Raw genomic sequence first — 15,624 nt, forward strand, 5'->3', positions numbered from 1 at the left:
ACCTGGGGCACTGACTGTGTGAGAGAGAAGAATATTTTCTCAATATAGATCTGACATGAATATATCTTATAATAATAATCATATAATAATAAACATCTTTATTTATATAGCCCTTTTGTGTTTTAGTTATCTAGCACAATTTCTATTTATTTACTGGGTGTAACAAATTAGCAAAAAATAAAACATAACATTTTAAATGTGCCATGACTTTTGCACAGGCCACCTTTTATGTGTCATTTTTTTTCTAATATATTAAATTCATCAAATAATCAGCAAATGTGTATTAAAATGTGCAGAAGTGTGTTCTCTGCATGGATGTGTAACTTATTTTCACTTAGAAAATTGATAGGGACGTCATTTGACCAGGAGCGCCCAAACTTTTGCATACAACTGTATATGTGTGTGTGAGTTGGGGAGAAAGAGTGTGTGTGTATAAGAGAAAGATGGGGGAGTTGTTAGTGTACTCTCTGGTGGGTTGTGGGGGTCTGGAGGCAGAGGGAATGGCGTAACCTTTCCTTCTCTCTCAGCCAGAAAACAAAACATTCCTGAGCTGTGGCTTCAACTCGCGGGAGGAGAGAGCAACACAAACACACACACATATGCACGCACACTCATTCACTGGCTCAGTGTCGCACATGCACACACAATTATATATCTTGAATGCAGTGCCATCACACATACATAACTTTCACACAGACACATACAACACTCCTTCTCTCAGTCTTTCTCTACCTCACGCGCACACACACACACACACACACACACACACAATCTGTCTCTCTCACACAGCTTCTCTCTTGCAAAAGATCTGTAATCCTTAGAAGTTGAGTTATTACTGTAATTTTACTTCATATACTTATCCATATATTTCCTTTTCCACACATATTATATAATGAATATATAATTATTTTAAATAAAATTACATCAATTACCAAATATGTATTACCAAACTTTTTTCTGTGTTCTGTGTCAATGATCAGATATAATAAAAACATGGAAAAGTTTAAAGCATGTTCTTTGCTTTCTGCTAAAAAGGACTGTGCACACAATAACAAAATATCTTCTGTTCTCCTTACAAACACGAATGTGATATCTGTCTGAAACTTTAGAATCAATATTTTCAACAGAACTTCTCCACTTGTTTCAATGAGCTACACCTGAGAAATCATTTCTATCAAATGACTAAGCTTTTGTTATCATTAGAGACGGCATATTGACATTGACGGGTATCCGTACTGGGTTGATATAACAGAAAATGCGGAAACAGATGTTGGAGGGTAAAAGATTTAATCTGATCCTTTAACAAATCTATCCTGAAATAGCACTTACTACTTACATTGTGCGGTGTGTTGTTAGCTGTGTAGTTCTTCCTGTGGGGTGGTGGAGTGTTTCAGTAGTTTGAGTAGGATAGCCTTTCAGATACTCTTAGATGTTTTGGATAATCTTAAGTGCTTCACTTAAAAATGGCTAGTTTTAATGTTTAGTTTTTATTTAAGAAGAAATATAGGATCAGTATCTGTATCGGACGATACTGAAATGGCCTCTTTTATGACTGTTTATCCTCTAAACATGTGTTATTTGCTGGGACCAAACATGTACTGTGGCACTTTTAGCATGTTAGCTAAGCTAGCGTTAGCTTAACCCAGCAGGCTACAGCTAAAAACACCATAGGACAGGATAAATGTTGATGTTCTGTCATTCCAACACCAAAATATAACCTATTCTGTGTTGTTTTAAGTTGTAGCCTGCTAGGTTAAGCTAACGCTAGCTTAGTTAATAGGCTAAAAGCCACAGTGCATGTTCAGTTCTGACTAACTGGTGCTCTGCTGTCACTTGACTTTGCTCTCTCAGACATTAGTTTTTATAATCTATTCTGGTGACAGCAGAGCACCAGTTAGTAAGAAGTGTACTATGATGTGTGCCATTGTTTGAATCCGTAGTCCACTAGCTAAGCTATTGAGTGTTCCTAATTAGGAGAGAGAAGCCAGATATCATTAACCTAGCTAGCAAGCTACAGATCCAAACACCACTGAACAGGTTTAATTTAGGCTTTCTGTCAATCCAAAACCATCCGCACGACTTCAATCCCCCAGGTTTCAGTCAATATCATCTAGTCTCAGTGTCGCTTCTGTTTCATGGTGAGCAGAGCGTTAACGTGCTACACTAATGCTAAACACCATGTCTGCACCATTTAACTCCTTAAAGTTTTATTACACACTTCTATGACATAAGAATAGCTCAAGTTTGCATTGATGTTGCTGTAGTTACTGAATATTAAGCCTTATTAAGTAATAAGTAGCATCTCCAGTTATCAGTGGAGATAACGGTGACTTGTAAGGGTTAATTTCTCTACAGCCAGCTCCTCTAGGCCATTACTGTGCACTGTCTGTCAGTAAAGCATCAACACACGTCAAATCACATATCGTCACATCCTTCACATTCCACTCTTCTGACCGCATTACAGAGGCTACTCACACACAGATATCTGCAGCGTAGAAAGAGAAATCTTATCTTCAGTTTATCATACATTTGAAATTCCTCAATATAAAACCAGATACATGCTCTGTCTATAAGCCAATCTGTGTGTACCAGTCGTCGTCTCAGATGGTGATATTAAAAGGAGCTGAATGAAAAGTATTTTCGGAGGACCTAGTTGTAAGACAGATTTAGATTTATTCAGCAGCAAGAGGATGTCTTGTGAGCGCAGCCGTTTAACGAACGTTTTTCCTGCAGGCACTCAGACATTCATTACTCTCTAACTCAAATCTGGAAGCTGCAGTCTGAAGCTGACAGAGCCTAGCCGTACAATTATGTGGGCCACTAAACTGCAGGGAAGTGGACACCAGAACATAAACGATATCCAATTCTTAAACAAAGCCTTTAAAACAAATCTGATGGAGGTGTTGCAGAGATCACGGTAAGCATCCTCAAATCCCTTTCGCTCACACTGAGTGGCAGAGGTCTTGACCTTTGTATCAAGTAAATAATGAGCTATGTGTAATACCTAGCTACATGTGGCTGGCGGTGATGGGAATGTCCAAGGATCAAGAAACCATTTCAGCACTCAGGGACATGAGGACAGATTTATTCCAACTGATTTATTTATTCCACTCTCAATGAAATGTTGTGGCGTGATGTGAAGTGAGTCATTCAAGCAAGACATTCCTTCAAACAGGCATGAACCTTTAACAATTTTGTGCAGAGGAACGGGCCAACTGCTGCACACATCTGTAGCCATAGAGAGCTTTTCACTGCTGTTGCAACAAAACCGTGTATATCCATTTCTGTCTTTTTTTTGTATTATTTTTAAGATTTGAAATCTCCAGTTGCCCTTTACATTGTGCTAAAATTTCCGATAATCAGACCAACAGAAATGGTCCAAAATTACTGATTCTATTTACTTCAACTAAAAGTTAAGGAGGTTTTTCCTTCTCCTGTAAAGCTAACATTTTGCAGATACAAGGATTATGATATGTACACAAGGTGGTCTCTTTGCACCACAGTGCCTGTGCTCCCAGGCACATGGAAAGGTAGTTTAAGGTGGGGGTGCTGAAATTTTAAGCAGTGCTTACAGCGACATCATTTAAAACTATAATTATATATAAACACCAATTGCCAACTTCATTAAATGCATTTTCTTGTTTCTTCACTGGTGCACTTTGTAGTTCTACAATTACAGACTGTAGTCCATCTGTTTCTCTGCATACTCTGTTACTCCCATTTTACCCTGTTCTTCAATAGTGAGGACCACCACAGAGCAGGTATTATTTTGGTGGTGGGTCATTCTCAGCACTGCAGTGACACTGACGAGGTGGTGGTGTGTTATTCTCAGCACTGCAGTGACACTGACGAGGTGGTGGTGTGTTATTCTCAGCACTGCAGTGACACTGACAAGGTGGTGGTGTGTTAGCGTGTGTTGCGAGTGGATCAGACACAGCAGTGCTGTGCAGTGCAGTTCTGACCATTGAAGAACTTGTTGAAAGGAGGCTAACAAAGTATACAGACAAACAGATGGACTACAGTCTGTAACTGTAGAACTACAAAGTGCACCTATATGGTAAGTGGAGCTGATAAAATAGACAATGAGTGTAGAAACACAGCACTGTCGCCTCACAGTAAGAAGGGCCTGGGTTCGACTCACTGGCTGGGTGACCAGGGTCCTTTCTGTGTGGAGTTTACATGTTCTGCGTGGGTTTCCTCCGGGTACTCCGGTTTCCTCCCACAGTCCAAAGACATGCAGTCAGGCCAGTTGGACTCACTAAATTGCCCCTAGGTATGAATGTGTGTGTGAATGTATACATCTGTCTGTCTGCCCTGTGATGGACTGGCGACCTATCCAGGGTGTATCCTGCCTTCCTCCCAATGACCGCTGGGATAGACTCCAGCTCCCACCCCGAACGATGTGTGTGTGTTTAGAAACACAGAGGTGTTTGGTCAGTGGCTGGTCTGTGTGTATTTTTTTGTTTGACTTTTGTCTATAATTTGTTCAGTATGCTGCACTTTAACATGCTATAATGTAGCAAGAGACGACAGTATATGCACAAACACATCAAACCACTGCTCTCCCTTGTTCAGCACAAAATCTATGCAAATGAGCTAAGCAGTGACCAATCAGATTGTTGATTTGTGGCATGTTAAGTGATTGCGTCATGCCCAGAAACTACGTACTGATATTCAGTAACTGAGGCAGAGACAAACAGGTTGAAAACACAACGGATGTGTTAAGAATGTAAGATTATTGCAAAGATATTTTTAAATGACGCCTTCAAAGTGGCCAACTGCTGGAGAGGGAAATGATTCAGCTCACTCTAATGAAAATGCAGTGTTAACTTAAACAGTGCATGATTGCTGCAGAAATTATACAAATAGAGATATCATATACTTGTTTTTTTATTGTATTCTATATACTTCATATTCTATTATTTTTAGCAGTCACAGTTACCTGAAATCCGCTTCCCATATCCCTGGGTGCTGCCATTTTTTTTCTTCTGACAGCATTGGAGCTGACATATAGGAATCCGGGAAATCTAAAGTAATGAAGGATGCTACAACTACAACTAGTTGGAGGCACCTCAGCAGGCGGCATTACATACAAACATTTGACTCAGACATAACTGGTGCCTTCCTGCCTGACTGGCAGCATTTGTTCTGTGTCAGACACAGTCGAACAGTAATACATATCTGCAGGTGAAATCAGAGCTTTCTCAGAGCGACCCCCACAAAGTCCAGTAATACAGAGAAAAAAGAGGATGCTAACGCTGCTGGATGCTGCTCCAGTTTCTGAACAAGCTTGAGCATGTAAAGGAAGTGATCTGAATGATGGGTCCTGTCAGGAGACTAACAAAAACACAGCGCAACTCAAGTGTGATGTCTCTGGCAGTAACTTTAGCTTGCCTTTTTTGGTGCCTGATTTTAAAAGCTTGAACCCAAAATCATGTTCAGTTTTATTAGACTGTGTGTGTACGTGTGTTTGAGTGTGTGAAGGCTAATTAAGAAAGGGGTGTAAAAGTGAGATTTACTAATTGCCTGTTTTTAATTGGCTGTTAAGTGACCTAAGTTCACAACACACACTTAAAAATAGCCCAGATAAGTTTACAAGCTTTTGGTATATTCTCCATAAAACCCAGCCAACGCATTAAAGCAAGCCCAAACATGCAGCATGAACAGCATCACAGAGGAGGGAGACAGATGCTACTCTTAATTTTATTGCAAGTAGAGGGCGGTGTTCATGAAAAACATCTTAAGACCAGCAAAATAGTGTGCCTCTGTTCACTCCTCACTCCATAATTAGCAGCTGTGGCTGAAGTATTGGCTCTCTCCAGCCTGATGCTTCTTATACTTAGTGACCAACACTATCCTCTCTCCTGTCTAGATAATAAAAATGGTGAACTTGGTTAAACATTCCATGTATCATCCATCTCCCTGTCATCAACATAATCTACACTATATGGCCAATGCATGTGGACACCTATATACACTTGTACATCCTATTCTGAACCACTGCATTCATATGCAGTTGGCCCCCCTTTGTGGCTATAACAGTCTCTGCTCTTCTGGGAAGGCTTTCCACAAGATTTTGGAGTGCGTCTGTGGAAATTTGTGAGTTTGGTCAAAAGAGCATTTGTGAGGTCAGGCACTCGTGTTGGATGAGAAGGCTTGGCTCGCAATCGACTTTCCAATTCATCCCAAAGGTGTTCAGTAGGGTTGAGGTCAGTTCTCCATGTCACCCACTGGAGTTTCTCCATACCAAACTCGTCAAACCATGTCTTTATGGACCTCAATTTGTGCACAGGGGTGCAGTTCACGCTAATACAGAAAAGAGCCTTACTCGAATGTTGCCCCAAAGATGGAAGCATATAATTGTCTGAAACATCTTTGTATTCTGCAGCATTAACATTACCCTTCACTGGGCCCAAATCATGAAAAACAGCCCTGGTTATTATCCCTCCTCCAGCAAACTTTACTGTTGGCACTATGCATCCAGTAGGTAGTGTTCTCCTGGTTCAGCCCTTAGACTGCCTGATCATGAATTCAACCCAGATTTACACCACTCCAGCTGACGCTTGGCATTGTGCATAGTGATCTTAGGCCTGTGTGTAGCTGCTCAGCCAACGAAACCAATTTTGTGAAGCTCCCAACGCACAGGTTTTGTGCTGATGTTGCTTCCAGAGACAGTTTGGAAGTCTGTAGTGTGTAATGCAGATGGTAGATGATGTTTACACGCTATGCACCGCTCTGTAAGTTTGTGTGGTCTACCGCTGCATGGTTGTTGCTAGATGCTTCCATTGCACAAGATCGAGCAGGGCAGAAATGACGGAAAATTACTTGGAAAGTATGGCATATGTGTATATATATATATATATATATATATATATATATATATATATATATATATATATATATATAGTTTTATACTGTGTGTGGATATGACACCACAAAAAACACGATTGTATATTATGTCCTAAAGTGGCCCAGCATGTCCTAATCCTTCTGTTCCTGCTTTCCAGTGCTACAGGGCACTGAGAGAAGGGTAATCAGTAATTCTGGTGGTAAGAGCTTTCCATTTCAATATTCAGACGTGCCGCTCTCTGTTCTGAAGATGAATTGAGAGAGTGAATTGATTTTCTGTCTCTGAAGCATTTACTCATAGCGTAGCACTGATGTAACACACTCATACATAGTTACTCAGACATACGAGTGTACAGATATGCACATGTAAATACCATCTCATCAACACACATATACACACACACACACATACACACACAGACACAATGTGAGTATCTGCACGTCCTTTATCATAGTCTAATACCTCTGGGCCATTCAGCTAATTGAGTTCACAAACTCTATACACTCTCTGCGGCCCTTCCTATTCTGATTCTATTTATACCTGTGTGCGTGTGTGTGTGTGTGTGTGTGTGTGTGTGTGTTTGTGCATGCGTCCCAGGATAATAACTATAAAACAGTTAGGCCTAAATGATGGTCCTACAAAAGGGCAGTAAACAGCAGCGGTGATTTAAAGGCAGCAGCAGTACATGAGCACATGAGCGTAATATTTAGATATGAGTAATGCACACATCGTGCAGAACAACACACACCTCACTGCCATGTAATCATCACTGAGCCAGCGTGTGTGTGTGTATGTGAGTGTAAGAACAACAATTTATGTTTCTATTATCTTATCCAAAGAGCTCGGTGTTGTATTTTAAATAGGAACAGATCAAACACATTGAGCACAACACAATATACTACAGAGAGAGAGAGAGAGAGAGAGAGAAAGAATGGGTTACAGGCTGCTGTCGCTCAGTCTTTCTAGGATGGACTTTGCGGCCTGAATCATCATAAACACCACCCAGACAGAATGAATAATCAATCCAGGCTTCTTAGCCTTCACTAGAGGACTATACGAGTATGAAAATAAAGCCTGAATCCGTACCTGCAACTCTGAAACATGACCTGGCCCGACTAGTGCTGATAAATTTAAAACCCAAACCCGACATAAGCCCGCTTGTACACTGTAAACTGGCATCTCTCACTATCAACAGTGTTTATTATCTGTATATTCTTGTGGAATTGCCCATCATACCTGGCAAAGAACAGCATCCAGCCAGCTCTGACTGACTGTTAGCTCTGCTGGGTTAAAGTTGCTCGCACTACTGCTACAAACTACAGGCGAGCTTAGCAATCAAGGGGACAGACCTGCTGTGACTGAACAATAACCGTGCATGTGTGTGTACCTGTTCATTGACTCTGCAATGGGAGGGTCCGTGGTGTATGAGGATTCGGACGATGTCTACGTCTCCCCTCCAGGCGGCCAGGTGTAAAGGGAAACATCCTTTACTGTCAGCCACGTTAGTGGACGCTTCAAACTGCAACAGCTTCAGCACCACATCCCTGTTACATACACACAGAGACAGAAATCCCAATCACAACTAGGACCACAATCATTGCTCTTGGTGTTTTTATTCTTCCTGTTGCTCTTGGCCTTTCATGTTTAGCTTTTTTTTTGTTTATTAACACACATGGGCACATGCTGATTTAAAAATTTAACATCATTATGAGTACCTAGTCTTTTATCACAGTATTATCAATATGATGATTTTGTATTATATAAAAACATGACATGTAAACAAGTGTTCCGAAGTCTGGAATCACATTTCTAGAGTTCACTTGAGATTACTGTTTTTAATTAAAAAAGAATAAAAAATGAATGAACTGATCGTATTATCACCCTACAACTTTGTAGGTTTAAACTAATTAATAGGAAGCTGTAAAAATTGAGAAATGTTAGATGTGTCCAGAATGATGAACAGAGCTACAGATGATTCCATAATGACTGGGAAAGCTGTAAAAAACTGAGAATGAAGCTGTAAAATATCCAGAATGCAGTATAACTAAAACTTGGTGATCAGATCTCAGGCAAATAACATGGAGTTGGGAATCACCATAAATAGACAATAATGGTATATTTCTTATCCTTTAATAACTTTTTGTAATTCCCAATAAGCTTGAATTATAGAATAAAACATCTTAAAATACCTTCTGGAGTCTAGCTTGCAGTATTTTAATCTACACTATATGTTATTAATAAATAAAATAACAGCAATTATTAATAGAACAATCGATCACAACCTTTTGAATGTTCTAAATGTCACTTTGGCAATAGCTATAATGTGTTAGTGGTTATACCTTTTGAGGTATAACCACAACTTCTGGTATCCTGATTTTTCAATTGTCTTATTGGGCATTATGTCTTTATTTTCCTCTAGATTTTTTTACAGCATCACACATACCACACTGTGTATGAATGGACAGAATTTTATGTACAAACTAAATAAAACATGGGATATTTCAGTCATTTTATGAAATTAATATTTAATGTAGAATCATTTACTTTATAATCAGCCTGTGTTTATGCAAATTCCACTGCTATTATAATGCCAGTTTCCTATAGGACTTACAATGGTTCTATTAGCACCAGGTTAACAGTGGTGTTTCACTGAGACTAATAGCATTGGTATAGCTTATTACTGACTATCCCAACATGGACTTTATTATGCATTATTTACATTCACATAAGATTCAGAGACAGGTAGATAAATAAAGACCTGTAAAAAACAAGTAAAAGAACTTTCTTTCGAGTTACTGAAGCGTAATTCAGTCAGACAATTACATATTTTAAAAAAAAAGGTACATAAATGTGTAATAGAAGTTTGGACCTGCTGGTGGGTCCTGGACATAAAAAGGCATTGACAATAAATAATAAAAGAACACAGAAAAAGTCACAACTTGCACACACTGTGGTGTGGGTTTTAGGATTTTTTCCTGTGCTAATAGAGTGCTTGGAAAGAAACTCTTGAAGCGCCTGCTGGCTCGAGTTTTGATGGACATTTTCTGTATTGAAGCTTGTGAAGCAGCTAATGGGCTTGGCGGAGCAGCTAATGTGCTTAAGGTTAACAGCACTTTTGTCAATACACTTCTTTAGGCTGGATTTGACCAGGACGTTTCAGTTGTTGACTTTCTTAGCGAGCCCGACAACATGCCATAATTTGGCTTTGAAGAAGGTCATGGTGAAGCCAATCAAGCAGTTATGAGAGATGTGATGCCTCTTTCAGTGCTGGCCTGTAGAAGCGCCCAAGCAGAAACTGGAAGTTATGCAGAGCTTAAGGCCACCCAGAGAATCTGTCCCTCTAAACGTTACAGATGGAAATGATGGCCAATGTTTATGAAATCTTCTTCTGAGTTACTAGTCCTGTGGGTGAAACGTGGGCAGTCAACACTCTCAAAATAAAAGGTGCCAAAAAGGGTTCTCTGAAGTGATGCCACTGAAGAACCACTTTCAGCTCTCTAAAAAAACACAGAAATGAATGTAGCATCTCTGTAAATGAGACGTGTGAAGAGCATTTTTAAAGTTGAAAGAAAAACTCCCACATAAGTAAGGTTAAAGATTTTGTCCCAGAACCACATGTCCAAGCCAAAAACTGTTTAGGAATCTTTATTTTTTTAAGACTGAAGGTGAGAGGCCACAACTAACTCATGGTACAAGAGGATTGGGTATTGGAATGTCTTCATTAACAGTGTTGTGGGTGTGACAGATCTCTAGGGAGGTTATTTCATCCTTTTTTGGAAGTAAGACACAGGATTTGAAGAAGCCAGGCACAATGCACCAGGCCAGGAATTGATTGAAAATCTCTGTGAATGCTGAGGCCAGCTGGTTGGCACGGAGTTTTAATGCGGCGAGGAATACAAGACTAGACAAAGACAGAGAGAGACACAAAGGGACAAAGTGAGAGCATGACAGGGAGAGAGAAAAGAGAGGAAAGAGAGCTGATTTTCCCACAATTTTATCTTCAGAAGCTCTCAAGTCATCTATAAAACAACATGTACAAATACGCCAGGGAATTAATTACTGAATTTCCGAAATATCATCCAAAATATCATCTTAAAGAAGTTCAGAAATATGGTTAGTGAAATTTCTAATCAAGGTTGTCTTCACTCTGTCTGATATGTCCATGACTTAACACTGAGACTTTTTCATCCAGATTAATTCTAATGACAAGACTGATTGACACTCTAAGCAGAAATGGCAGATAGGATATTTCCCCCATGTGTCCTTTTCAGTCTTTAAATTCCTTCCCCATAGTCACATTACTGTAATTAAGCCTCTCAACCTTTCCTCGAGTCTAAGCACACCTACTCGGCAGTAATCTTAATCCATAAACTGGAAGGACTGCTGTCCTACATATAAAATCTGGAATGCTATTATGCATGAAGCACCATTGGCCATATTAGATAACTGAGTACTGGCTAGTAAAAAGTGTATGTATGTGAGTGACTAGTGTGGCCCTGATCTCCACCCTCAACTCTGATGTTGTGGTCTGTTTCACTGGGTTATATGCATATGGGTCAGTAGCTCAGACCAAACGCATTTGTGCTCAATGCTTTATAGTGTCTGTCTTGTTCATTTAGTTTGGGTTACACAAGCTGCACTTGATCATGTATTTACACATCTGCATTTCTTGCTGGAAAAAAATGTGTGTTTGAGCGAAGCACTAATTGCTAACACTTCATTTTCTTGGACATTTTATTGTAAATGCTTTGTAGATGCTTACCTTTCATTTAAGTTTGTTCAAATACTTATCTATTAAAGGGGAATTCCACTGATTTTTCAGAATTTCTGGATAATCCACTCATTGAGATGTAAACAAAATCATTCAGAGTGGTTTGGTGTGAAATGGTTCACTGTAGAGAAACTGACTCAAATTTCTTCACAATAGAAAAAGTGGTGATAGGAACCAGACATCATGACATCTACAATGCAAATATAGCCATTTTATTTACTATCCAAAATGACCAATGAACCTATATGTGTCTCTGTGCTTTTCTATGCAATGTTGATGATGGTAAAATAGGGATAACTCTGAAAAAATATGTTTTTTTAGTACTACATTGCCTTACAATGCCCTGCATGTACCTCTCCATCATGAATTGATTATAAGAAAATACATTTTAGGCCAAAACGTGTTCTCAAAATGATCACAAAACAATGTTTAGGCATCAGGTCACCTTTTCATAACCATTTCATGTAATAACTTTCTGTAAGGGAGCATTTAAAAGCTTTAAATGTTTCAGATGGTTCCTATCACCACCACTGTGAACTATTCTGACTCTGTTTCACTAGAAACACAGCATTTCACATCAAATCACTCTGAATTACTAGGTTTACATCTTAATCATTTAAGTTCCCTTTAAATTCATCTTAATTTTCACTAGCCCAAACCCTGGCCCTAATGCTAACCCTAATTTTTAACCTCAACCAGAAACCCAATCCTGAATCTAACCCTAACCCTAACATTGTCAAGAATCAACAGTTTTACCAGATAGCTTGCAAACAATTTGAACATCAGTAGATTACCTATAGGGGCAATCCAAATACTGTGGGAACCTCTACCTTTAGTTGCAGCAAGGCTGACCTTCACAAACTGTTGTTTTTCAGCAAAAAGAAAAGGTGTCACTTAACCATTCCATAAAATTCTCACAGGATATATTACAGCCTTATGCTGTGCTGGCACTACAGTGAGACAAAGTGAAGTCTCACTGCTGGGCTGAGTTAGACTGCTCAAATGTAGTAGCAAGTCATGTGGCCCACCATGTGACTAGCAGTACAAACAGAACAAACATAATCAGTCATACCAAAAACACTAATACAACCATTACTATGCTCAAGTGAAAAGCACTGTTTAACCTACAGGTCATATAGGATCAACCAGTGGTCAACACATGAGATTCATACTTACTGGAACTTCAGATACAACATTAATAGGAATAGTTCGGTGAAAAATCAAATTCATGCTATTTACCTCTTAACCTGTACTAAAGTCAAAATTGTTCCTCTACTACATGACTGTAGTGTATGTGTGTGTGTGTGTGTGTGTGTGTGTGTGTGTGTGTGTGTGTGTGTTTACCTGTGTCCATTGAGCGCAGCGTGGTGTAGAGGTGTGTATCCTGAGCTGTCTGCACAGTTCACATTCAGCCCTCTCCACATGCTGCAGAGAACAGAGACAAAAAAGCACTCAGTGAGAAAAGTACACAGGCAGAAAAAAGTGTACTGTCCTGGTAAATGTTGGTCCCCCAAGGAACAAATAGCGTAAAACAGTGGTAAAGCTGAAAAATTAAGGTTTATGCCCTGCCATATCCCTCTGCCAGGAGTGGATTTCAAAAGTACGTTTAGGAAAAATCTTATCTTAAAACAATTGTGAAACGCAGGCTGTGCATTCATAGTTATTCCGTTTAATGACATTCTGTAAGGTAGCTTTTAGGACATTAAACTCGTTAGACATCTATCACCATCCTATCACCACCTCTGTGAACAATCCTGACTCTTCTGTTTCTCTAGAGCGCAACATTTCACATCAAACTACACTGATTGTCTTTGTTTACGTCTTAGTGATTTATTTATGCAGAAACCTTGGAAAATTCTCTTGGATTTGCCCTTTTAGTTACTGCTCATTCTCAAAACTCCACACACATTTTGCAAATCCTCACATGGAGCAAAACAAAACACTGGCCCCAAAACCATCAACACTCCCGTAAAACTGAAACATTCACAGTAACATGGCAGATGAATTTCTAGAACAAAACGTTTTTCATGCTACAAAGAGAAACTGAACTGAGAAACGTTCTTTGCTGCTGTCTTTGCTGTACACATGGATGAGAAGCAATCAACAGAAAGTGAGAATGATTTTTTAGCCATGTACTCAATTACTTTGTGCTTGTTTACATGAAGAAAGCAAAATGTATAAGCTCCACAAAAATAAATACATACTTTTGTGAATGAATGATGATCTCAAACTCAAAACAGCAGACAAAAAACAAATCTGTTCTTTGTATCCTATGTGTTTTTTATTTGTAAACAAATAAACAAATAAAAAAACTACATAGGATCCCCCACTAATATCTGCGTGGCCGCAAAATGTGTGACACAAACCAGCGACACAAGCCAGCAATGTGTGAGCATTTGAGACAAAACATAACACACCACCAGCACCCCCGACCCTGAGCACAGTGCCTTCCAGAATTACTGACAGCCTTAAAAAGACTAACACAGAGTAACACAGGCCATCAATAAATGTCTTTGTTGTGTGTCAGCTTAATCATACACTGAAAATGTGAGAGACATCTAACCTTTCAGTGAGTTAAAATCATGCAAAGAAATGAATCCTTAATAATAGAGCTGTCACAATCATGAAATTTTAGCTGATTCATTGTCATATAAATAATAGCAATTTATGATTTAATTGTCTTTCCTTGTTCATTGTTTGCAACCATCAAGCCTAAAGTGGCCACATCTGCTTTTCATCTTCCTTGCTAGCTATGTTGACTTAGTAGCTAACACCAGTTGTGCTGCTGAATCAGTACTGACTCAACACTTACTCAAATGTCTACAGTCACACAGAATTACGTGTAGAGTTCATCAAAGCTACATGTTCATCACAACAGTGAAAATATCAGCAAAAAAAAAAAGTCACATTGAGAGTCTAAAAGAGGAGAGCGCACACACAAACACACATGCCTAAGGCCAGACGCACTATATGACCATAACTGGTGCATGAAGAGTCAATAGGACTACTGTCTAGACTGATCTCTCAAAATATTCTAATAGAGAGGGTGAGGGGCCAATGCCTTATAACATAACTGACAGTAAAGATGTGCATGGGCACTTGACTAGTTGGTTAACCGCTCAAGGTGCTTGAGGCGTATTTAAAAAGGTGAAAGGTGTATTCAGGTATCTGTTACATTTCATCACAGGACGATGGAAAAAATATACGAGCTAATAATTCGAGAAATTGCGAATTTTATGTTTTAACAGAACTCTAACAACATGAAGTATATTATTCTGCCTGAGTAACTATGAAACATGAGTGCCTGAACGCGTGTTACAGAGAACATGTTGTTAAGGTTGTAACTGAGAAGGCAGAGACAGTCGGCTGGTGCCCTGGCGGCTTTTTTGCTAACTACTCTAGCGATTGTTGGCTGAATAAAACATTGAAAATATATTTCTCTGAAAAAATGACAAACATGTTGCCTCATAACACTGAGCAGAAAATACCTCATGTTGAAGACAGCAAGTCTCCACCAGGATTCAACGTCGTCCCTGTCAGTGTTAGCTCATCTGACATGGCAGCTTCCATAACTCATTCCCACATGAAAACCAGTGCATCCATATAAAATTCATTTTAGTTTCTTTTTGCCTCTAAAAACCTACAAATTTCAGGTGGTGTAACCATCCAACCATACATGTTGATCAAGTAAACTATCAAAAAGTAATTTAGTTGTTACTTCTAAGTAAAGTAGTTTGGCATGATTTTATGTTTGAAAACTTTAAAATAAAAACCATCTTATTTTATATATATTTTTTTTATATATAAAATAAAAACCATGTTATATTATGCAAATCATGAGCTTTTAAATAACATTTTATAATTGTTTAAATTTTTTTATTTGTCTTACTTGTCATTGACCCATATATATATATATATATATATATATATATATATATTAATATGGTGCATATGTGTCATATATAAGTACAAGGAGTGGGCAATTTGATGATATTTACTGTTA

General features: G+C 38.9%; 1 protein-coding gene across 3 annotated transcripts in view; it reads right to left on the reverse strand.

Annotated features, from left to right (window-relative positions):
• anks1b (ankyrin repeat and sterile alpha motif domain containing 1B) overlaps nt 1-15,624 on the reverse strand; it is a 257,933-nt gene that overhangs the window by 184,610 nt on the left and 57,699 nt on the right. For all 3 annotated transcript variants that reach the window (XM_036576704.1, XM_036576703.1, XM_036576706.1), the window contains exons 2-3: nt 12,966-13,046; nt 8,238-8,394 (exon numbers count right to left, since the gene is read on the reverse strand). In XM_036576704.1, the coding sequence (XP_036432597.1) occupies nt 8,238-8,394; nt 12,966-13,046 (238 nt within the window). The remainder of the gene's footprint in view (nt 1-8,237; nt 8,395-12,965; nt 13,047-15,624) is intronic.

This window comes from Colossoma macropomum, unplaced genomic scaffold (assembly GCF_904425465.1).
Source record: "Colossoma macropomum unplaced genomic scaffold, Colossoma_macropomum, whole genome shotgun sequence".
Lineage (NCBI taxonomy): Eukaryota > Metazoa > Chordata > Actinopteri > Characiformes > Serrasalmidae > Colossoma > Colossoma macropomum.